Genomic DNA, 27384 nt, shown 5'->3' on the forward strand with positions numbered 1-27384 from the left:
GTAAGAAAAACAGACTTAACTATCATAATATAATGGCCTCAAACACTCCACTTATGTATAACTCAATTTTCACTTAAATATTACGTATATTAAGATTTGGGAATTGACATACTTGACATTTATAATATATACTTACTTACTTAAAAAAATGTTGGTTAATTTAAAAATTTACATTGTATAAAAGTTCATATTGAAATATGATTTCGATGAGTATCTTTGTAATAAATAACAATAACTATATAATAACGGGGTGATCGATTTGATATAGTAAAAAAGTCATACATTTAAATAATTAGTGGGTTACGTTTATCGATCAATCAGTAAGTAGTTTATTTTTATTACTATTATTTATATATTATATACCTTTAAATTCGACCTAAATTTGCTATATCTACCCGTTTCACAAATGTTACATGTTGTCTATGACATTTATGTTTATTTATTATTCAAGTATAATTTTTAACAACCTATTCGGCTTCAGGCTTCGGCTACTCGTATAATACTTACAACTCACTACATATCACCAGCTGTCAAGTTAATTTTACGTTATATTATTTTATACAGAATGCTAATTTCAAGTCAAGCAACATTTGAATTTATGTTGCACAATTTATTGACAATTTTATCTTTTATGTTATCGTAAAATAATTTTATACAATGCCCTCTCGTGATCTATATAGGCACAATTAAAAGGGTTTAGTAAGTCCTACATGAAATATAGCAGATAAAAAGTTACATGAAAATAAAAACATTCTTACGTAAGTTCCTACATAAACAAAATATATATTAACACCAATACGTATTATATAATTCCTAAATATATACAATTATGAATTGAATGTAATACTTTCTATATAAATTCACGAACATAACATTATAATATAATCTTAAATACCTAGATCTCTTATATCTTTTTAGGTATTTTGTATAAAAATAATCTGTGTATCTTTTTTTATTTAATGAATTATTTTAATAGACTAGTCAATTTTTGATTGAAATAAAAATTTTTAAAAATATAATTCATTCCAATTAAGAATTAAATTTTTAGACTTTTTGATGTAATAAATTTTAACTATACCTACATCAACTATATTCAAGTTATTAATCTTATTAGTCTGGATAAAGTGGGAAGAAAATTTATATTCATTGTAGGTAGTATTTATTCGTGTAGGATCTTACGTATGGGTGTATTTTTTTGTAAAAGAAATTGCATAACCATGGATGATTTTTATTTGCTTTACCTCATGTGGGAACTTATATATTCACCCCAATTAAGTTGTATCTTAAAGAAATCATCTCTCCCCTACTACACAATAATTAATTTCACCGTCAACATATCCACAACAGATATTATAGGACAATGACTATATTTTTCAAATTTATATATAAGTAAATTTTAAAAAGGTATCTATTTGTTTGGAATGTTTGGATCATAGAATAATAAATACGATTTTATAAAAACAAATTGCATAGCTTTTTTCATATTTTTTGTTATTGTTATTTTGTTGTATTTTGTATAAGCAGTAAAAACTTTAACTATTTATCATTTGTATACTTGAATACATAACGATACAAAATGTCGGATATTATGGTGTAAAAAACTAATTTTTAGTTTTCAACAAGATGGTGTAAACTGTAAGTTATTTAATATTGTTATGTGAAAACTTATTATAGATGATATCTACCTATGGGTGAACTGTAAAGTGTGAAGTCGTCATGGTTCTACATAACCTAAAAAATCCTACATCCCTCAAAACAAAAAAAAATAAACATAGTTAATAACTAAACATTTTTTAACAAGAATGATTAAAATTATTAGTATTTTATTTATTGGAAATAAATAAAATAAAATGATATAAAATACCATACTTAATATTTTTAATTCACAGCATAATATACATTAAATAATGTAATTAAGCTTATAAAATATAAATACTTATAGGATATAAAATACTATGAATCTAACAATTTATTACTGATTAAATAACTCAATTTGTTAAAAAATATTAATATTATTAATATAAATACCTAAAAATATATTATATATACTGTGCTGGCAGGCAAATAATTATTATAAAATATTATTTCTTTATACATTTTATAAATATTTTCTTCATATTCCTCTTTAATTATTATAATTCCTGGTGATCTAGAATAATTAACAAGTTTAAAATCAAGTATTTTGTTTACATCTTTACTATTCAATTACTGAATAAGGGTATAAGTAAAATAAAGTTATAGTACATAAAAATAATTTATAACTAATATTAAATATATATTTGTAGTTGGTTATAAAATTGAAATTAATGATTATAGTAATACATAATATATTATATGACAATACGATTGGTTAGTAATTAATGTATATCAATATTATTTATTACTTTAAACGTTTATTTTATTTAAAAACACAAAAAAATATTTCATAACATATATTTTCTAATTGTTTCAAAAATTGCTTATACGATGGAATTTATACGTATAAATAAATAATGATAAATAAAAGACAAAACCTTTATATTAACATGGTAGGTGGTAATATTCGTGTATACAAATATTTATATTATTTCTAGTGTATACATCTTGAAACGATGTTAAACTTCTTTTATGATTTTTTATTCGTACACTATGTAACGGATTAAAAAACTATCAATAAACGAAAGCGCATTAATAGTAGTTAATTTTTTTACGTTAAAAAATATAATGCAATTTAAATTTTATAGTCGGATTTAAATTTAAATTGTGATAATTAATTGAAATTGCCTTTTTTTATAGCATTAAAACCAGGTTCGAGCAAAAAAGATAAAATGTCATTGTTCTATTATTTTTTATTTTATTTTCGTTGTTTAATAACGTTATACAAACAACGAAATTCGAACACTGTCGAAGGCCGTCACCTTCACGCATCGTAAATTCGTATCCAACTATTTTTTATGCATACATTTTTTTTTAATATTTCTAGTTTCTACGTTTATTTTCATAAAATATTATAAGGCTTTATAAGTTTCACAGTCACATGAATTTTCGATTAATATTTCTAAAGACAACGGCATAAATAGTGCGTAATTAATAATAAATATATCAATTATTTTAAAACATTTATTGTAACTAAACTTGCAAATAATTGATAATATGAATATTCATAAACAATAAATAATTTATGTGCAATATCTAAATAAAATAAAATAAAATAATAATATTGTTGCGTCCCGACTAGGTCGATGTATGCATCAACGTACGAAATGAGTACGTCGTGGTTGTTCAAGTATAAGTTAACGTTTATTAAAATTATTATCTTAAACAGAAATACGATACGGAAATTATACAATTATAATATAATATGACTATATGAGTAATAAACAAACATTAGTCACAATGTAAACGCTGTAGTCAACGGAACGTCGGAACATATCTAACAATAATAATATAAGATAAAATTAGGGTCCGAAGTTTTAGGTTCAAAAAGAGATAAAAAATAAATAGTATAATGGAAATTAATTTGTTAAAACCATGAACTAATTAATCACTTATTTACAACTTTAATTTTTTTTTATTTTTTTTTTCTAAAGGAAGGTTTACTAAAAATCTGAATATTTTAAGTCCATAGTCAATAAAATAAGCAAATAAGATTATAATGATACAAGTATGATGTATAAGACTAAGTAAAAGGATAGGAGATGGAAAGATGTTCATAGGTGGCACCCGGGGAATTAATTATTTATGTTATTACATTATGTAAAATGAAGTTTTATCCATAAATTAAGAATTGTTATTTATATACTCTATTTATAATTATACCTACATTGCTTTTAATAAAAAAAAATGCAATTGTATATTTTTAAAGTTTTCATGAATAAGGTACAAAATATTGTAAAATTAAAAACTAATATTAAAATAGAACATAAAATCATTATAAGGTGAAGGAAAGTTTTTTATTTTATTTTATTTTAATTTGTAAAGGTAAATTAAATTGTAAATTAAAATTATGATTATAATAATTGAATGAAAAATTTACAAGTATTTTGTTCTTAAAATTTACAAAATATTTAAAGACATACGAAGTTTTAAATATAACACAAAATATTACCTAATCCATTGTAAAATATATTTAAATACTTAAAATAAAGTTTTTCTAGTAAATTGTGTTGAACAATTCATATTGTTTACTTTTCAAAACTGCACATACCATAAATGATGTGTAAAAACTTCAACATCCGGATCCTAGTTAAATATTTTATTTTCTATGAACATTTTTTAAAAGATTAGTGAGTGAAAATTAAAAAATAATTATAAATACTATTAACTTGTAACATTTATAATATTGAAAAAAAAATAAAACAAATAATTTTTGAGTTTTTTCTCATTATCAACGACCATAGTATATAGTTATATTTTTATATGATCCCATACCTAGTGTCAGGTCAACAAATATACCACCTGAGAGCAGATTTTAAAATGCCACTAGGTATCCATGTATAATGTACCGATGTACCCATCATAAAAAATTATTATATTAAAAAAAAAAAACCGTTAAATTAGTTTAATAAATATATAATATAATATTATAATGTATTTATAAATATATCGTAACATGACTATATTTTTTTTTAACTTAGTACAAAAGCTAGTCGTTGACTTGCAGTTTTTAGTCCAGCGGACCTTGGCAGATGACAATTAATTGTATGAGTGGCTATTATAGGTTTTATTAAACAATGCGCTCACATTTAATTTAATAGTTCAAATAGATGATCAGATGATCTACTTAACAATTTGTGTTTTGTCTCAAACTGTCGATCGCGCGTCAAAATCAAAGTTTTGCACAATTATTGCGCAACTGAAAGTTGCCTGTCTACGACTAACCAGTAAGTAGTAGGTAATAGGTATACACATTTTCAATTTTTGGAATTATCAATTTTTTCTAGCTATTTTGTATTTGTAACTATAGTTTAATAACAAGTTTAAAAAATATATTACAATATAATATATTTAATTTTTTTCATTATTTAAGAGGACCAATTAAGAAGAAAAATTGTTATATTGTTTTAATTATACCTATATATTTTTTTTTGCTTATGTTTTTACTTTTTCGAAGAACAAAATTTTAGGTGTCTGAGAAATAATTAGTTAATCTTTTTTATTTGTATCCTTAGTTCTTTAAACATAAATCAGCACATTAATTAACTTTATGCGTTTTCCACTGTTAAACAATATTCAGCTCGTTTAATTTTTAGTCAATAGATTTAAATGATTTGATGAAACCACGACTACGAGAGACAATAGTCGATAGTGTAATAAAAACAATTGTATTGGTAATACACAAATAAAACTTATAAACATATTATAATATCTATTAATAGTTATAAATAATATAATATAGCCATAATATAGAGAATACAACAAATGCAATTATGTGTCAATTATTAATGCTGTAAATATATTATTGTATACAATTTTATAATCGAAAACAATACGAACGAAAATAAAAATGTGTCATCATGTCGATCCGAACGATATAAATATGGTTTTTCCAATAGCACAGTGAACACTCAGTGACACGATAACTAATTCTATGGTAGGCGGTATAATAATAATATAATTATTATGTTATGTTATTAATATTATTCGTTATGCAAAGTTTTCAATAACTAATAATTATTCCTAAAAATATTTTATGTTCAATAGCTTTATGAGGAAAAAGCAAGATTTGTTCTCCACTCTTATTAATTAGAAAACTGTGAATTATATAAAATTTTAATATTTTTAAGAAACCTTTAGGTTTTAAATAAATAAATGAAATGGTATGTCAGTCAATCAAGCTTTTCTCACATATCTCCAAGAAAATGTGAAAGACGAGACTGTGAGAGTGTACTAAAAATTAAATTAATTACTATATAATGAACAAATTAATTATTTTAAACTTCAATGTACTTCAAATTAAGAGGACGTCATACCTGCATAAGCATAATGCATATGTTGTCTCCGTCTTACACACGTTAACGCGTTTAAACAGTCTGAGTAGAACTCACTCAATTTTGGTTTTAGTGTAAATATATCTATTATAAAATTGAATTGTGACAATATTTCTGATCGCAAGACGCAGCGTTTCAAATTTAAATTTTGAAAAGTTAACGGTCATTTAAAAATGTTGACATTTTCGCTATTTCTATTATAATGGACGTTGTATTGTGGATAATGGAAAAAAACGCAGCTTCTTGCCCTCAGAAATATTGTTACAATTCAACTTTATAATAGGTATATTTACTCTAGAACAAAAATTGAGCGAGTTCTACTCAGACTGCTTAAACGCGTTTTGTCTGTCATAGGTGTGTAAGACGGAGACACGTGCGGGGGTACGACGTCCTCTTATAACCATGTTATTATAATACGAGGAGACACGAAATGAATACTGCTGAAATTAACAAACGTATGTATAATAATAATTTATACTCAAAAATAATACGAAAATAGAAATGTGTCGGTTCATGTGCTATTTTTAAGGTCTTCCCAAGATAAAGAAACACACTAACACACTGACGCGGTACCATTTCCGCGGGCGATACACGCATAATGTGTAATGAATATTATTTGAACATAAAATATTGTTATATAATATTATTTATTATATATAACTACTGCAGAAACTATTTACTATTTCACCTGTCAATATTTTTTCCTAACTGCGGCTATCGGGGCATTTCCGGACAAAAAATGTGTAACTACCCATTGATATTGAACTATTATATATTTTTTTCAATATTTAAATTTTTCAGCCACAGACTAAAACTTCTTCGAACAAATATTTTTTTTTTTGAAAAATTATAATATTAAGGTGTTAAAATAAAACAGTAAGTAAACTGTAAACTATAAAAATGATAAGATGTTATTTGTGTTTGAAAGTACATTTTATGGTAGAAAAAAATATGCTTTAAACTTCAACTTCAACATATTTTCCGTCAGAAGAATGTATCTAGTTCATACTTAGAGGATCAAAGTCAAATTTCCCATTTATTTTGCTAGGAATTTAAAACTATTGCCTTTTGGCGTCAATAATAATAAACTATTTAAACTATACGACTGATGAAACGCAATGCAATTTCATTCTAAATGAATAATAACATATTATATGATATAGTATAGTAATAATAACGTTTATAAAAGTCGTATTTACACACGTGCCATATTTTATTTTATATTATATTATGATAGTCTTGTTCTGACTTGAAACAATTTTGTGATTAAGATGAAGTTAAAACAATACGGTTGTTAGCGATTAAAGTATATATTTATCTAATCCCGGTACATCCGCTTTATTGTGTGATCAAGATACGTTTTCCCTGCTGCGTCCAGACGCACTGCTATATTTTCCAACGTGCTGCGTTAAACACAAGTAAGAAAACAGTCACATATAAAATGCTTGTATCTATAGTAACAATGCGTCTGATGCTGCATTTGGACTCTGCGATAATCTTTCGCCTCACTTTTTTAATATATATTATAGACAATAATATATATAGCCACATAGATATAGGTAAATATATATCATATCTACCTGCAAATGAACAACTGTATAATGTTCTAAAATGTTTAAGTACGAAAATAAAAAAGCAGAAACAAATTGTTTTGCCTTATACTGTACCTACCTAGTACCTACATTATAATATCATCTTTGGTTCCAAAAAATGCAATATATTTTTTTCTGCATTCTGATTTCACTATTTGCGCCGTTTGATTAAAACCAACAGAGTATAGTATACATATTATTAAGGCCAATAAAAACATTAAAAACGTCCGAGTTAAAAATTATAATAAATTATTTTGTTTGTTAAATGATTTGATAAAATTTATCTTGGTCATTTGTGGATTATAGAATTTGGCCGATGTTATGTATAATATAATATAATATAATTGGAAAGAAGTTATCGTAGAAATGTAATTATATGTCCAAACTCCAAAAACATTGTTTCTTTTTCGACAATGAAATAATAAATATGTATACTGATTATTAATGTGACATTAAATTCGATAATCTACAACAAACATGATTTTGTTGAAAAGAAAAATTTAAATAAAAAACTTTTTTAATATCACTGTTACCGATCTTACAATATTATTGGCAGTTATCGGCAACGACTCGCATATTGTGTTGAAGACAGGAGCGAAGTGGGTTACCCAAATGACCAAATATATATATTATATAGCACGTTAATGGTGAAATGGTGAAATGGAGGCTTAAAAATGAAGATGACAAGTGTGACTGTGGTGAACGCCAGACAGATGAACACTTGCTCATCTGTGCAAGTTAAATTATTTAAATAACCCTGAATGTGAATTATTGGCAAACATAGCCGGACACGAGAAGAGAAGAAGCACGTTAATTAGAATACGGGACATACGTAACACTAATAAAATATAATATATTGTATAATAAACAAAATAATAATAATAATTATAGGGCGCCCCGGAAATAATTAAGCCTCGGATTTTGATGCAAAGGCATCTTTTTTTCTAGAGTTTTAAAACGCTGACCTTTATGTATAAAATGTGTTTTGGCTGTTTTGGTTGATACTGATTATTATGAAGTAATTTTTTTTTTTGCATTTTTAAACGATTTAAGTGCATTTTCTTAGTTTTTAGAGCATTTTTCACAATTACTCTTAAAAATTAAAATTAACGAAAATTGTTACGATTAACACTTGACTTTCGGCAACTACCAACGGTACAAATAATAAATTATACAGCACGAGTTAAAAATAAAATATACATTTTTTTTTCAATTTTTAAGCTATAATAATATAATTTAAATGCATTCTTTGAGTTTTTAAGTAATTTTAGTATATATTTTAGTTATACACTAGGGCCCTAGGTGAATAGTTCTCGCGTAGACGTAATTATAATATTTACCGCGAACTAAAAATAGCTTGCTCGTTATAAAATAGCTTTTGTATTAATATAATTATATTGTATTAGATTAGATCACTTAAGACTACACTTAAAGTCAGAGCCTGATCAAGGAGTTGGTCACTAGTAGGCTAGAGTGGATTTGGCGTCCCTATGTTCTACATTAGGAAAAAAAATTATTTTGAGGCGTCTCCAATTTAACCATTGGCCGATACGCCTATTGGTTAATCAGGCCCTGCTGTGAGAGGATAAATCGCGACTACCGTCTGCGACTGATGGTTCAACATTCGCCCAAGACGGCTAAAATTAAACACGTTGTTTTGACCGAATCTATTCACACTGTGGGCGAATGTTCGCACGAGATAAATAACGACGATCTGGAGCGAATTTTAACCGCGTAATATTATAGTCACACAGAGAGCTTTATGTTCTAACGAATAAAGTTGCGTACACGCGCAAACTGTTCGCCTATTGAGTAAGGGCCTTCGTTATTTTTACCGATAAAATTATAGTAACTACCTTTCCGGTAACCGAAAATAATAATGTTTAATTTCGGGAATCGTGATTTCAAATTTCCATTAAAAATATTATATAAAATGATCGTATTGTATAACATTAATAATATATTATAATGTTGAAATTACAAAATATAATTCCATAGAATTATTATACGTATACCCACGTGTACATTTTATTGGTACCTACTTACCTACATATTATTTGTAGAATTGTGAGTACCTATTACTACTTACTATTAGTATTGATTATATATAGTATTGTATAGTTCACTATAATAATATAATCAATGCTATTAGTGATAGTACTATTGTAGAACAACTACAGTATGTTGTATATATTATTATATTGGGTTATAGTGCTTATGGATATCCCGATAAGGCGATATGATATCCAGACAATTATTATAGTCGTCGCTCGTCACTCGTCAGTCGTCGGTGCGGATTGCGGAACGCGAAGTGTGGATTTCTGGTGATGAATTAACATTTTGAGCTAATTTACATCAAGTAAGTTAATAAATTACAAAGTTTATCGATGACTTATTCTATACAATTATTGTTCAAAATATATTGTTATATTATAATATAAATTTAACTTTTTTTTTTTTATTTGAAAAGCATTTAAATTAATAGCAGTTAAAAGAACTGAAGCAATTTATATTTTATATCAATTTTAAATGTTTAGATCAATAAGCCAAAGACAAACATAATAATTATAATATAAAATACTATATTATGAACATTTAGTATAGCAGCTTGATTTTAATTTTGAAAATCGAGTTTAGTTTATATTTACTTTTTTCATTCCACAAGACGTAAAATACGATAAGTTGACGAGTATGAGTTATTTTTAGAAAATAATTAATTCGTCGTAATATTTTACAGTGTTTTTCTAATACTTGGAATTATTCGTCAACTATATTGAACAAAAATAGTTATTTACAATAAAATTCGTGCTGAAGAACCCGAAGCAAAATATTTTCGAAGTAAGTATTGGCTTGAACAAAATTTTGAGTATTTTTTATACGCTTTTTAGTAGTCTAGTACCCCTATAATTTTTTACAACACTGCGGCGTTCGACAGTAATATTGTTTTTATTTGAAAACACGTGCTTACTATATCATAATAATAATAATAATAATTGTCATGACTGTACCGCAACGTTTATACCATCATATTTCATTATCTTACGCCTTCGGTAGGTTATCCCGACGGGAATTCTACGGAATCGCACACGATACGGCTTTGCCTATTATTAATAATCGTGTGGACAATCGGGATTCGATCGTTTACCAATATTAATGCTTCGGCTGTGACTCGCAAGTCGTAAATTTCTATTCGTGTACACTAAATACAATAAGTCCAAGTCCCCTTCCCAACCGCTCCCGCCCTCAAACAACAAGTCTCTTTCGGATCGCGTCGGTAACACACACCAACACACACGCACACACACACACAAACCAACACACACAAACACACACACACACACACACACACACCACCACCACCGACGAAAACCTGATGGTCGGCATGGACCTTATACCCATTACTCGCGGACGGAGTATCGCTGATTAGCGGGGTCTGGTGGTGCGGGGTTGGGGGGTGCAGCTGCAGTCATTGTCGGGTTGTGCAGTTACGGGCGGGGTTGGGTGGTGCGGCAAATGGCACAATGGGCCTCGGCCGTCGTCGCCGTTTGTTCTCCTCACATGGTCGCTCTCCGCCCGCCCGATTGTCGTTTCTCGTAATCACGTCTCTTTCGCGCGCACTCTTATCGCGTCGTCCGTTCCGATCAGTCATCCGTCCGCTCCACGTCCGGTCATTGTGTTGCGGCGTTTAAATTTCTGACGTCCGAGCGGGTTTTTTTTTCGCTCTCTTGGCCGTTCCATTCGTCATTGTTGTTGGCCGTTTTACATCGCCGTCGCTCACAGGTACATAATATTTTAATTATCATTAATAATTATATTGTCATAATTGTGTGTTGTAATATCAGTCGCCGCACCGTTGACGACTCGTGCTCGACGTGTATTGTAATAATAGGTCAGTCATTAATATCGTTACTGTCGGGCAGGTCCGGGTTTCGGGAGATAAACTGATAATAATATGAAATTACGAACGCGCACGGTAAGTCCGGACGGATAACGCTTACCGTTCATATTATATTCTTACGCCGATCCTAACGTGGATCCTAACCTGGCGCGTAAAAGCTGCTCTTCGAATATAGCAGTGTGTTACTCGCGACGAGCGTGTAAACGCCGTTCACACTGTGCGATATTATATTATAGTCGTGTCGGCTTCTATTTTTTTTTTTTTTTTTAAATTGTCTAGACTCTGAAATAACCGTATAGCCCATATCTTAGCCCTTAGGTAGTGTGTAGTGATAATAATGTGCTTGGCATTTGGTGTAGGCGGTTTCTAAACATTCTCCTTTGGTGTATGTGACGGGCGATTTGCGCCGGACGACGTTATCAACACTATCTGTGCTGCGTAAACCGTTATCACAAGCTGATGATAATAAATACCTATTATTATTATTATTGTTATTTTGCTTAGAGTCGTCGAACGCTCTTGCTCAATGGACTCGTTCGTTGTAGGTATAATATAATATTATTATTTTTTATAGTCGTACGTCAGCCGCTGCCGCCGTGATTTGTTTTTTACAAATACCCCCTTTTAGATATTTTTTCGGATTATGATACAATAATACTTAAATTATCATTTTTTTACATTTTAAACGTCATGTTTGTTTATTTGTTCTCTGTATATTTTCTTACTGGTACCGATTGAATCTTCAGCCGAGTTGTACAGATAATGGATGTGGGTATTTGATCAATTATTATTTCTATTGCCTAGCTTTGGCTTGGTTATGATGTTTGTTTATTGTGCTTGGACTCTTGCTGAGCAATTGAAAAATTTTCAAGTACGGAGTTCTATTCTAAACGTCTGTTTTTAAAACAATGACAGGTATGTCACAACATTGGAATTAACTCGGTTAACACAGCAGTCAGCACTTACTTAGTTTCTATAATATTTAGGTAGTTTGTACTCTTGGTAGTTAGTGAAAACAATCCATTGTTTAAATGGCTGCTTTTTTTTTTATTGAATTCACTATGACATTTTTTGTTCCTTAAGAGGACGACGTACCCGCATGTATTGTCTCTCCGTCTTACACCCGTAAGACATGGCAAATTTTCGTTCACCAGTTTCAAAAGTATGCTGTTAGTTTTGATATTAGAGTGAATTCTTATATAATTTAAAAGTAAAATTATTATTTAGTGCCCCACATAGTCTTTTATTGTTACTACTATTTTCAAGTAACTTATGATCATTTTAAAATGTAGAGTTTCAAAAAGGTCATAACTTACTTAAAAATAATAAGAGGTATCAATTAAAGGCTACTTTGGGCCCTAGATAATAATCTTACCTTTAAATTATATAATAGGCCAATTCACTCTAATATCAAAACTAATAGCATACTTTTGAAACTGGTGAATGAAAATTTGCTGTCGTATGTGTGTAAGACTGAGACAACCACAACACATGGGGGTATGACGTCCTTTTAAAATAATAACTATTATTTTTATTAAATACATAAATATTAAAATTACAAATAATGCATAGTTCCTATATTGATAATGACTAAAGACAAAATTATAATTATAAATATGGTTTTATATTAAAACGAAACCTAAATAAAATTGTATGAAAATGTACAATTTAATTTGTTTGGACGAGTTAATAAAAATTCTTAGTGTAAGCTTAAATTTGTTTCATTTTTATATTGGTATTATATAATTTCCAATTACCTACCTATTTTCTATAAATCTATAAAACTCTTATATACCTACTATTATTGTGTTCATTAAATTCATGTAGGTGTTGGTAACTAATTGATAGTTATCAATTTGACAATATGTTAGTACCTACAAAGTTTAATGAAAATTAAAGAACAAATAATTTTGACCATTAATACCAATGATACTTCTCCTAGGTTAAATACTTATATAGTTTTGAGATGATGAATTTGTTTATATATTTAGTAAAGAGATTTTATTATATTGCATAATATTTTCTATTTTAGCGGTTTGTAGTTTTGTCATAAATTCATATTCACCTGTAACATTGGTTACATCCTATATATATAAATTAGACACAAAACACACACACACTATAGAATTGCCCAAGGTCCAATACAAAATATACACACTCGACACTTTTCTACCCGTACACATTATTATTATAATTAAATTGACACACCGCCTTCAGTTCGGCAACATTCATCAACAGGAACGAACTCACTTATTAACAGCCATCTAAAATCTACCTGTTTAAGTAAAGTATAATTATTTTAATATATGAATTTATAAAGAACTTTAAACCAAACGTGTCTTATTGTTATGAATAAAATAATACCTCATACACTGCTCTAACCCCCAGCTACGGAAAACTTATCCATAAGGAATAGAAAACCTTCCCTGGATAACTATTATCGTAATAAGGTTCCCCCGACCACGTTACATAATTGGTGGAGGCGCCGAAGCTTTGGACACGTATATGTACAAAGTTATCAATAACATTGGATTCGGTTTGGTTTAAAGATCTTGGTGTTAGTAACGTAGTTATTAAATAAATAATTTTTTATGTAAAAGAAAAATACGGTTTTGTGGCCAATGAAAGCCGTGCATTTTATTTTAAAATAAAAAATAAAAATTTTTTTTTATTAAATAAACTATATATAAAAGAAAATTTTTATTTTTTATTTTAAAATAAAATGCACGGCTTTCATTGGCCACAAAACCGTATTTTTCTTTTACATAAAAAATTATTTATTTAATAACTACGTTACTAACACCAAGATCTTTAAACCAAACCGAATCCAATGTTATTGATAACTTTGTACATATACGTGTCCAAAGCTTCGGCGCCTCCACCAATTATGTAACGTGGTCGGGGGACCTTATTACGATAATAGTTATCCAGGGAAGGTTTTCTATTCCTTATGGATAAGTTTTCCGTAGCTGGGGGTTAGAGCAGTGTATGAGGTATTATTTTATTCATAACAATAAGACACGTTTGGTTTAAAGTTCTTTATAAATTCATATATTAAAATAATTATACTTTACTTAAACAGGTAGATTTTAGATGGCTGTTAATAAGTGAGTTCGTTCCTGTTGATGAATGTTGCCGAACTGAAGGCGGTGTGTCAATTTAATTATAATAATAATGTGTACGGGTAGAAAAGTGTCGAGTGTGTATATTTTGTATTGGACCTTGGGCAATTCTATAGTGTGTGTGTGTTTTGTGTCTAATTTATATATATAGGATGTAACCAATGTTACACACCCTAACTTCGATTATCTTATTTGTAACAGCCTTATTGAATTACTTATTCTGTTTAGATAAGATAAATGGACTTACCTAAAGTACTAATAAAATAAAAATTGTTGTTTATTTTTTTTAAAACTGTTGATTCTATATTATATTGTGGCATAAACCAGCCTTACTAACTTTACTCATCTTGCATGATTAAGTAACTGAGTGACCGATGCACTCATGTAATTAAACAATCGTAATATAATATAATATAAATTGTATATTCATATTATACATAAATCTTTCATTGTATGCACAGTAATTTTTATATCATGCGTCAATTATCATAATACTGTCAGCTCCCTCTATGATGGGTAAGATTTTAATACACAGGGTTGTTCTATGAGAATTAAGTCTGTATTTTTGGGATAAATGATTAGTAATGTATTATACATTGTTATAAATCGGCCATATATGTATAAAAATAATTTTAAGGTACATCTTGTTAGGTTCTATCATTGGATGACCTCCTTTTCATATTTTTCTGTAAATAATAAATAAAGATATACCTAATACTAATTTAAATCAATACATTTTACACTTAAAATATATGCATAAGGTACACATTTAATTTATTGTTAAAAATTATATTTTTAATACAGATCAAGAATTACAATGACTGACTCTATTGTGGATAATACATCAGACTGTCTAGAAAAAGATAAATTATCATGTTCAACAAGTTCACCAGCTCCTGTTGATCATGACGTACTGGCCGATACATCTAATTTGGATGATAAGTCTGAATCATTGAGTAAAGAGTCTCCTATTAAGGAAAAATCTCCTATTAAGGAAAAATCTCCTATTAAGGAAGAATCTATTGAAGATGTAAAACATGAATCTCCTACTTCTGAGAATGAAAAAAAAAACAATTTTGAGATTGGTGATATTGTTTGGGCTAAAATTGGAAAATATCCATTTTGGCCTAGCATAGTCTGTATTGATCCAGATACCAATACTTACTTAAAAGGATCACTTGGTAAGTAATTTATGTTGGTATTCAATAACATTTAAATGGTTGAAATATATTATTATCTATATTTAATAGTTTAATATGTTTACGTATCTTATTTTATTATTCTACTATCATACATATTTTGATACTGGTTTGTTATAGCCCCGCCGTGGCAAGTGAAAACTTTATAGCCCCGCCATTCAAGTTTGTTATCACCCTGCCATTCATATAACAACAGAATTTAAGTTATATTTAGGTATGTGGTGGCCCGTGGGCGGAGTGCATTGTGAGGGCCCCTTATGCATAAACAAAAAAATATTTTTTTTTTTATTAAAATATCATAAAATTGTTGGGCCCCTGGGCTGCAGCTCACTCAGCCCTCCTTAACCTTAACTGGGGCAACAAAAAACGTAGAGGGACAGATAGAAGTTTTTTAGACTCGTATTTGGCAGTATTTATGTGGTGATCAAAACTGAATAATAGTGATTCATTTGAAACCATTTTAAAAGATATAGCAGAATTTTGGGAATAACATAACGCATAAACATTTTTAATTATATCATTGTTTTATATTTATAATTATTCAATTTTTTTTTAATATATATCAATATATCGTTAATAAATAAATATTTTTAATTATACCACTGTTTTATATTTATTATTATTCAATTTTTTAATTTTAATACATATATAAGTATTTATTGTTATATGAATGTTGGGGTGATAGCAAACCTGAGTGGCAGGACTATAAAGTTTTCACCTGCCACGGCGGGGCTATAACAAACCAGTACCCATATTTTAATTTAACTTAAATAGATACTGGAAAATCTTATGTTGGGTATAATATTGTTCATATTATTTTTATTCAGCAGTAATAAAATATTTTATTAAGATAATAAGTAGAGCGCAGATTTCTATGCAATTGCATATATTTTCCTTTTCATATTTTTGGATTTTTGTCAGTAATCTTTACTAATTATAATAACTTGAAGATACTGGCATAATTTTTTTTGCATGTTTAATAGTTATTGCATATTTTTACAAAATTTGAAATATAATGTATATTAAACCGAAAATTTAAAAATAAAATAATATTTCGTCAAGTAGGAATATTACAAATAATTTTGTTGGCATTAAATAATAACTAAAATAAAGTTGAGATGAGTAATCGATTACGATAAACGTATAAGTCTATCTATAATCTTAATTTATCTTGCTGTATCAGTCAGTTGTTGACATACCACTCAGTTATGTTGGTTGATGTTTAGTCCATAAATCGTAAATATGCCAAAAATAAGTAGTTGATTTGCAATAAAGACAATAGATTTCCTCTACAAACAAAGACATTAAGATTTTCACTACTGATAGAAAAATTGTATTTTTCAACCTTTGTTAAATAAATAAAAAAACAATTCTTGCACGTTTTCATGATTTTTAATGCATATTATATGGCATATTTCGATAGTTTTTAGTGCATAAAAATTTGAGCTCTTCTATAAGTATATAACTTTTGGATTGACCTACCTACATAAGTACTTTTTCTATTCTGTTAATTTTATTTTAAGATATTTTTATATTTTATTTTCTTTTAGAAAATAAAAAAACATTTTCATTACATGTACGATTTTGTAATGATAATGGCAGACGAAGTTGGGCCAAAGTTGTAGAAATGTATGATGGAAAAGATAAGTTGCTTGAAAAACATCCTAATGGTTTAGTAAGTTGAATGATTTATTATGAGAATATATTTAACTCATTAGGATTAGATAAATTCAATCAAACAAAATTGATGAAGTATATAGTTGATTTCTTTATACAATATATATATTTTTAAATTTATACTGTTAGTTTTGTTTATTTAATATTTCTTAAGAACTATAAGACACAAAATCAACATTATACTAAAAAATAACAATTAATCATGAAAGAAATGGTAGTGATCAAAAATGTTTTGTTAATTAATACTTTATTTTTAATAATACATGCAAAGTCATAAGATTCTACTCTTAAGTGACGGCTATAAACTAGGGTTACCAGATTATTATTATCCATAACTAAGACGTGTTTAAATAAAAAAAACTAATAGGCTATCTCCCAATATGGAGTCTACCAGAATAATTTATTTCTTACAGTCAGAGGCGCCCGCAGAGAGAGGGGCAGTGGGTGCCATTGCACCTACTGATATTTTTTTATAAACAAAATAATCACTGTGCACATGAGATTCAATAACTTTATTTTATAAAATTTCGGTGTTCATAAAAGCTCATATTAGTGAATTACCTACTGTACAAATAATATTTTTGATTGTCTTAGTTTTACCAAAATAACATAATGTTATTGCGAGTATGTGAATATATAACTTGCATTTAATTTTGTACCCACTGAGCTGATTTTTTGCAGGCCTGATACTAGTGTTGACACTCGCTCAGTCAAACAAAACAAAAATATCCCTCGACTTGCTATGCAACACCATCTCAAGTTGGTTACTGGGGTAGAAATGGTTAGAATCATTATCTATAACAAATGTATAAAATTCTTTTACAAGCATTTTAAAAGTTAAAAAAGATTTTTTGAGTTTAAATTTAAAAAAAAAAGTTGTTTCATCACTTTCATCACAAATTACACAAAACCGACTAACATGTTATTAGTTGTTATAATAATTTTATATTATGAAAAATTAAGATATAAAACATATATTGAATTGATAGGTAATAAACTAATAAATAGTATTAATGCGGGATTCTCTGCTATAGGTAGGTATAACACATAACATTGGTAGACCGCATACTATACTCATACTTATAGTTAGGTAGTTCACAAAACAGAGTTAGACCGCATGGTGCATATTGGGAGATAGCTAAAAAATTATAACTATAGTCTGTCTCACGAAAGAAAGGTACCGTTTCGCACATGTAGACTATAGACCATGAACCACCAGATTGGGAAAGTTTGAGACAGCTCAGTAGTAAAATTATTTTTTCCTAATCTGGTGGTGCGTCGTGCCGCAGGTGGTCCGTGATCAACAGTCTTCATGTTCGAAACGATACCTTTCTTTAGTGAGACAAACTATAATTATACTTAATCTGTATCTAGAATACCTATCTTATCTTCTAACCATCAGTTATTATGTTATCCTTCAATTTCTTAATCGGTATTAAATATAGTATGTACATTGTACAGTAGGATAAATAATAAATTAGTAAACCAAAGTTAACATTTCTTAAAGTAAGATTAGATAAATAGCATGTGAATAATATGACATAGAAACAACTTGTTTTTGTCAATCATTTATATCAATTTTTTTAGATAGATTAACATTTGATAAATAGCTGAAAAATTTTTCAATCTTTCACTAGTAACTACAATATGCTACTGTAAAGTAGAATCTTAAGACATCAAAAAAGACAATTAAAAGTTTTTATTCAGAAAAAGTTTGGTGTAAACAATTTTTTTTTATTAATTAAATTAAAAGTTATTTTTGTGGTGTTTATAGGCTTTTTTTTTGTATTTACTTGAAAACCAGAATGGACATGGTCTATTGTAATATATTTATTTCAAAAAGTTGAATGTATTTAATTTAAAATTATAATATATTATATTATATTAAGTGTTGTACTATAAAGGGTGATTTTTTTTATCAAAAACACTCAATATTTCAAAAAGTATATATTTTATTATTATATTTTATTTACACTCAATAAACACTTCCCAAAACTACTACCCAACTTTGAGAAGAAGCTATATCTCATCAACGGATTAACGAAAAATGAAAATTTGAATGCAATAATACATAAAAAAAAAATAATCATTAATTTATGAAATTTTAAGTATAGGTTGTCATTTGAAAATTAAAAGTTGATAGTAGTTTACCCAATAAATATAAGGGTGAAAATAGGGAAGAGTTCTACAATTTTAGAACAGTATGGATCTTAAATTTTTTTAAAAAAAAAATATGAAAAAGTCAATGCTTTTTCAAATAATGAGTGTTGTTTGATAAAAAAATTACCCTTTATACAGTGAATTTATTTTTTAATATTGTTCCAAATTCAACTTACAAAAGTTACACGATGTATTTATATTTAAATGTATACAACTATTAATATTTTAATTAACTATTTTATTTAAAATATAAATATCATATATTTTAAGGGTAATCATAGAGATATTATAAATTTATCACGTTCAACTAGTAGTTTAGATGACGGTATCAAATTATCTAATGCATTTTTTTTGTAATAATTCTTAATGTTTATAGGCATTGATAAAGAATAGTTTGAAGCAAATGACAGTGTGGGATGCAGCAGTAAAAGAAGCTGATAATTGGTTGAAAGTAAAAAGGTAATACTATACTTAAAATTATAGATTAGATTATTAATTATATTTTTAACTCCTTCCAATGTGATAAAATATACACAATTTTCTTCTAAAAAAAAAAAAATACTCATCTTACACTAGGACAAATAGTTAACCTATTAAATATTTATTTTTCTTATTTACAGTGTCTGTTGGTTGAATTTAAAAAAAAAATATGTTTCCTATTATTTAATTTAGATTAATATCTATATGATCTATATGGCTTTTAATTTATATGAATCCTTATTAGCCTTATTTTTAACATTTTGTTGTTTACCTTTATTGGATCGACCAATTTTGTTGATTGTTATTTTAATTATATGACCATATATACTTATGAGTTTATGATTAGAAAATAATATAATGGTATTGATTAGTGCAACTTAAATTATTATCATATCAGAAAGATAAATGTTTTGTAGGCCTTTTATCACATTTCCACTGTCTTAAATATGTTTAAAATCAACTTAGAATGGAATAATTATACTAATAAATTATTTATTTTGGCTGCATGTTACTTTTGTCCCCTAAGATAGATGATAAGAATTTGAAATATTACTTACTTCGGGTATGTTGCATCCCAAATAATAATATTTTAATTACAATATGATTTAGAATGTTGAAATAATAAGAATTATTTAATAGTCAAAAAGGTATCAACAATGATATTATTATTCTCAGTCATATTTTTACCATAACTTATTATCTATGTAATTTAATAAATGATGATAAATACCCTAAACTACATCCTGAGTAGATGTGATGTTTTAGAGATATACAAATGAAGTACCTAACCTAACCTGTCTATGAACAATTTATAATTTTATTTTTAGTCAACACTATTACATATTACAATAGGTATTAACGTACATGATAAATTAAATATGGCAATTTAGATATTATGTAATTTAAAAGAAATATCTTATGATGAAAGTATTTTTAAAAATGTTGTTAAAATTACTTTAAAATGAAAAATCAAAATAAAATTGTAAATGAAGTGAGTGTTCCACTTGTCTTTTGCAAACCCTTAATTAATTTGAATTATTTCATTTGAAATATAATTTTTAATTTTATCACTAACACCTTTATAATAATTTTATGTTCATCAGTCTTATAAAATCTCAAATTAATTCATATATTCTTATGAACAGTTAGATTAAATCAAAACAAAATTAGTCGAGTGACTAAAAAGATAAAATAAATAGTATCTAATTTAAAATCATTTTTTTTAACAATATGATAATATACATATCTATATTTTAGTTTTGTGTATCTACATTTAGATCTGAAATAAGCAAATTTATTGAAATATTAATTTAATGTTATAATTATTAAATATAAAAATTTACATACCTATATTTAGATGGTTTTTTTTTGTATTTGTGTTTAACTGTAAAATTATATAGTTACAAAATTATTATTTGGTGCACAATTAAAATGTCAATAAATATCACAAATAAGTCGTGTCCTAACCGCAACTGCTGTCAAACTTAATGAATATAAAAATTATATGACAAATAAATCAGAATAGTAACAGATGGTGGCTTATATATATTTTTTATTGTAATTGTAAATTTTCAAATAGTGTACATGTAAGGTACTAGAAAAAAAAGAATGAAACATTTATGATTGTAAATTTTATTTTCAAAGCACTTAGTAAACATGGAAATTATTGATCATTAATGTAAAATTGTTGCTACCAACATTTTTCATTATTATTTAGTCTATCTGCAGTTTAATAGTTTAAATTTGTATTCATCAAGGTTCTTATTTTATTAGTATTTTATACTTCAAGTTAAATTATAAATATAACATTTGCATGAAATGATATTATAGCTAAAAAAATATATAATCCATGTATTGCACGATGAGAATTTTTTTTTCTTTTCTAAAATGTATGAATATTATATTCTTTTTTAGTATAAAATAATAATAAAAATGTAAATGTCAATGTTATAATAGTTTAGAATATTGTTAAAACCTTGTACATGAAAGTCTTAATAATTGAAAATGTAATTTACCTTTCAGAAATGAAAGAATGGTCAGATTTTCCAACAGAAATGGTTTGAGTCTTTCTGAAATGAATGGTTTGGGTGCTTCCAAACCAAAGAGTCCTCATCCGGGCTCTTCCAAAACAAGGAATAGGAGTTCAAAATTCAAAACTGCTTCTAATCAACCTCATGATGGCTCTTACATTCCTACAGTCGTGAGTTATATCATTTATTATTAATAATTACTGTTTTTTTCTAATGATAAGTTATGTATCCTTAGGAAGAATTTTTAGCTAGCAGGAGAGCTATTGATCTTGCTGCTCAAGCAGCAAAATGTGAACCAAGTACAAGTGGTTCTCATGTTATGAAAAGTAGAGCTAGTTCTAGTAGTTCTTCTATGCCTCAATGCTATGTCAAGTTAAAAGATATAGCGAATACAAAACCTATGGCTACACTTTTGGAAAAACCTATGGAAAAACCTATAGAGCTGCCAAAAAAAGCTGTAAAAAGGAAATTTGTTGTTGATCCAGAAAAGAAAAAGTTACGGGAAGCTTTAAAGAAAAAAAAAGCCAAAAGAGCATTGCAAGTTAAAAAATATGGTTTCTCTTATTCTTCATCAGAATATGAAAGTACTGACGATGAAGCCCCACCCTTGGTACCTTTCAATCCGAATCGGAAGGTGTTGCAAACATTAAAAAATGCAATAGCGTACGTATTAATTAAATAGTTTTCTTAATAAATCATAAATATATTTTTATTTAATTGTATATGTTATTGTTAATATAAATTGCTTAGTTGACCCCTAGGCTCCCTAGGCTATAATTACTTGTGATACTATTAAAAATAACTTTTGGTACTTGAATTTCTTTCTGTACATACTTGGTTAAAAGTTAGTGAATGTAATAATGCAGCAATTGTTTTGTTTTTTCTCTGGATAGGTTAGGTTGAAGTAATAAAATTGCCATCCTATCATTTAAAAGGCAACCGTAAACCAACACTTAAAATGTTTTATTAGTATTTGTCCTTTCTAATAACCCCCATAGTATATCGATATATCACCATAGCCAACAGATCATAAAACTAGCAAAACGATTGACTAAGTATTTCACTATTTTTTATGCATATAACAATTTGAAATTGTTTTATTCAATCTTTTGACATGAATAATATTAATAATGATAATTGAATGTATTATAGATATCATGTATACCTATTAGATTACATAATTTAACTTGCCCTTTTGCTTGTTATTATTTCAAAATTTTGTTAAATAAAGAGTATGATAATTTTTTTAATTTAAAATGCTAATCATAAGTAAGACATTAAGTAGAATTTTATTTATATGTTAAGTTGTTTCTATAATATTAAAGTTTGACTCAAGAATAAATCCCTGGATAAATATTTTCTTTTTGTTTGAATTCTGATGAAAGTGGCATTTTTGTTTGGTAATTTCATATTAGACTTATTAGTATATAATGGTTGTAAACCATTCAAGGCAACTACATTAGTAATATATACGATTGGGATTTGAAAGCAATATAATTAATAAAATAAAAAGCATTTAAAATGTAAAAAACAGAATTTAATTTATGTAAAAAGCAATACAAAAATATACTACAAAATGAAATATAAATACTAACAAGTTAATATTAAAAAAATAATTTGACGGATGCGGATTGACGAACAATCTTGAATCTACGCATTATGAACATACCTTAATCTTTACATAGGTAGTACGGGCACAGAATAACCAGAAACGACACACACTGAACACTCAAAATGTTGTTTAACTTGGTGGAATATCAGTGTATTCCATGTATACAATAAAAATGTAAAATTCAAAAGTATGTTTACTTGCATTTATGTGAACAATAATTATTGTACTAGTTGTATTATTTTATTAGGCTAAAGATAATTGCCTCCGTTATCTTTCTACCGGCAGCACTTATATTCCACCAGGTGTTGCAAATCTGTGCCCCATAAGAACCCTTGTTAAACTGAAAAGGGGTCTCTTCTGGTTATTCTGTGGTACGGGTACTTTTATGGCCGTATCAAATACTTGATAAGACAAAAATGGATAGAATATTCAGCAATATTGATAAATATTGCAAAGAATAAAACTCATTTGTACCGATAATATGTAAGCTGTGTATAAAATTATTAAATCCACTGAAATTAAACACAAAAAATATATTAACAATTACAAAAAGCAAAAAAAGCAAAGAGTCATTTATAAGTAAAAACGGCAAAAAAAAATACATCAATCATCTTAAAAATTAAATTAAATACATTTTTGTATAAAAATTATTTTTCTATTATGATTATTAAAAGAAAGGATTTTGCCTTCAAATCGGAACCAACCCTAGTAATATATATAATGACATATTTCAATAATAAAATGTATTTTATAAACATTAGTATTACAAATTTTATTCAATAATTTTATATTTTAGGAATTTAGAATCTGAAGGAATACAAAGACTTAAAGAAAAAAGAATTTTAATTAAGGCTATAAGACTTGCTGAAAGAACTTCTAACTTCAACAAAAAGAAAGTGGAAGAGGAAGAGTCTGATGAATATTAACAGTATAATATATTTTTGTAAAGATGTATCTTATTTAGTAAGTAAAATATTAATATAATGTAACTGTATATAAAGTTATACTGCAATTCACTGCATTGAAGAAAAACATTTTTATTTTTAATACTTTAAAGACTCTGTTTCATATTAATGTCGTGATATAGTTATTTATTATGTATAATTTAAGGTGCTAATGGCATATAACCATACTTTAACTTAACTACATTTATTTAAGAAGGAAACAAAATATATAATATCAGAAGTCTTTTTTTTACACTTGTTATCATTTTAAATTAAATTTTCTTTTTTTACAGTAAGAATTAAATTTTGTAGTACTTGACATTCATGTACATTTTTGTAAATAAGTTTAAAATGATTATAATAAAGGAATATATCTCATTTAGTGTTCTAGTTGTGTTTTATCTTATAATTTATACATTTCCTTGTTTTTTTTTTTTATTCTTATTATCATAGATGCAATATTTTACATGTGTTGATTTAAATATTGTTAATTTTTTTGCAATGGAGATATATCAAAAAATATTCTCTGAACAAAATTATAGTGTTCATAAATAAATAGGTAAATACCTGTTAAGAATACTGTCTCATTGATTAGCTTGCAATGAATTTTATTTTGTAGACCCAATAAGTATTAAATGTTATTTGAAAGTAAAATATAATATGTAAGCTAGAATTGTTGAAAATTCTAATCTATGTTGGTGATTATCTATAGCCTATGCAAAAGGTATTACACTTTTTGTAGTACTATATGCTACATATTATACAATGTTATTAGATTTTATTTGCCCTAATTGACATTTTTTTTGTTCATTATAAAAATTAAAAATACATTTTAACATTAGAACTACTTACGAAACACAAGTTATATAAAAGTTATACATGCTGTTAAGAATGTCTACACATATTTTAAAATTTGATGATTGAAAAAATGAAATTGTGTAAAAAGTATAATTGATGTTGAAGTTATAGTTCATCATACTTGGGAAATAGCCAAATAGAATGGGATAAATTGGTAAATTTCAATCATTCTAATAATTTTCACTAGGCTTTTATTTGAAAAACTTCCCAAAAAAAGTAATGGGACAGTTACATTTGAAAAAATTATGAATAAATGATGATGCAATCTTGGGAAATATTGAAATAAAAAAAAAATATCAACTTAAAACAGTGATAAATTATTTTAAAATTTGTCCTATATGTGTGTAAGACGTTGATAAATAATGCTTATGCAATACAATAAAAATTAATGCTTATAAAAATACATTTTTTGTTCTCACAATGATTCTCATAGACCAAAATATGTTCACAAGTAAATTGTAAAAAGACATTTTTTTAAATTATAATTAAAACTAGAATATGATATAATAGTAATATAAACAAGAATAATTTTTTTTAAATACCTACTATTTAGTATTTCAGGAAATTTTAAAGAAACCTGTGTATTGTTTTCCAAACACGTGCCCGATTTTGCTGAAAAATTCAAAAATACTACCAACTATACAAGTCATCTAATACAAGAGCTACTTATTAGTCTGTGTACTCTTAGTGTAAGGGACACAATTATACACGAAATTGGAGATGGTATATTTGGTGTGATGTGTGACGAAGCACGGTTAGTACATAGTATTTATTAATGACTTCAATAATAAAATAATTAATATTAATCATTAGCTTTATTATAAATGTGTATTATTTCGATGTACTTTCAGTTGTTATAAGGAAGAACAAATGGCTCTATGTGTTCGGTATACAAAATATTTAAATATATATGAAAGATTTCTCGGATTGGTTGTTCTCTAAAACAAGATGCCCAAGCATTAAGTCAACATATTTTGGATTATTTCAAAGTTTGTAGTTTAAGTGACAAAGCTCAAATTATTGGGCAATCATATGATGGGGCTAGTGTTATGGCTGGAAAATATAATGGTGTACAAGCTGAAATCCAAAACAAATATTCTTGCGCAGTTTATACTCATTGTATAGCATCGTGTTAATCTGGTTGTTGTCGATATGTGCAAATTTGTGAGAGTAAGTGTAGAAGAAGTGTTGTAAAATTTAGTAAAATAGAATTATAATTTAATATGTTACATTTTTTAAATTATTATTTAAGGAAACTAGATGTCTATTTAATACATTAGATAGTTTATATTATGTTCATTTTTCTTATCCCACAAAAAATCAACGACTCATCGACATGCAAAAAAAATTAGGGCTCAAAATTAAAACAATTGGTAGAATAAGCGAAACAAGATGGAATTGTCGGTACAAAAATTGTGATGCTATTATAGACTGTTACCAAGAGATTATTTATGTCTTGCAAGAAGAAATAAAAAATGACAATGACAAAGATGTTAATGAAGCTATAGGTAATATATAAAAAATGTTACACATTTTACTGTTATTTTTTAAATGATCTTAATACAAATTTTACACTTCATTAGGAATTTTTACTAACTTGCAAAAAAGTTCTTTTATTGTAAATTTGTTTGTTATGCGCCAAGTACTTAGTATCATTAATGTTCTAAGTAATATGATGCAAGATAAAAATGCCACCTTAGGGAAATCAGTTTGTTTCTTGTAAAACAATAGAATTTATTGAATGCTTTATTGTTTCAGACTGAATTGAGTATATTTTTTCAAGAATCTTCTGTATCAAGTTGCAGTCAAAATTCAGCACAGTTTGGGTTTGGACAAGTGAGTT

The 27384-nt window shown here is 26.9% G+C and overlaps 1 protein-coding gene across 6 annotated transcripts; it reads left to right on the forward strand.

The window, feature by feature from the left end:
* Positions 1 to 9779: 9779 nt before the first annotated feature.
* Positions 9780 to 25061, forward strand: LOC114122717 (histone-lysine N-methyltransferase NSD3-like). 6 transcript variants are annotated; one of them, XM_027985459.2, is made up of 8 exons: positions 9780 to 9920; positions 10299 to 10399; positions 15386 to 15762; positions 17331 to 17455; positions 19994 to 20076; positions 22120 to 22297; positions 22363 to 22790; positions 24536 to 25061. In XM_027985459.2, exons 3-8 carry the CDS (start codon positions 15399 to 15401, stop codon positions 24663 to 24665), a joined length of 1308 nt encoding a protein of 435 aa, XP_027841260.2. In that variant the 5' UTR covers positions 9780 to 9920; positions 10299 to 10399; positions 15386 to 15398; the 3' UTR covers positions 24666 to 25061. The 6 variants fall into 6 exon arrangements, with proteins under 6 accessions (XP_027841260.2, XP_027841263.2, XP_027841264.2 ...); XM_027985462.2 differs by lacking the exons at positions 9780 to 9920; positions 10299 to 10399 and adding an exon at positions 11087 to 11341; XM_027985463.2 differs by lacking the exons at positions 9780 to 9920; positions 10299 to 10399 and adding an exon at positions 11919 to 12004.
* Positions 25062 to 27384: the final 2323 nt, after the last annotated feature.

Source organism: Aphis gossypii, chromosome X (assembly GCF_020184175.1).
Source record: "Aphis gossypii isolate Hap1 chromosome X, ASM2018417v2, whole genome shotgun sequence".
NCBI classification, from domain to species: Eukaryota; Metazoa; Arthropoda; class Insecta; order Hemiptera; family Aphididae; genus Aphis; species Aphis gossypii.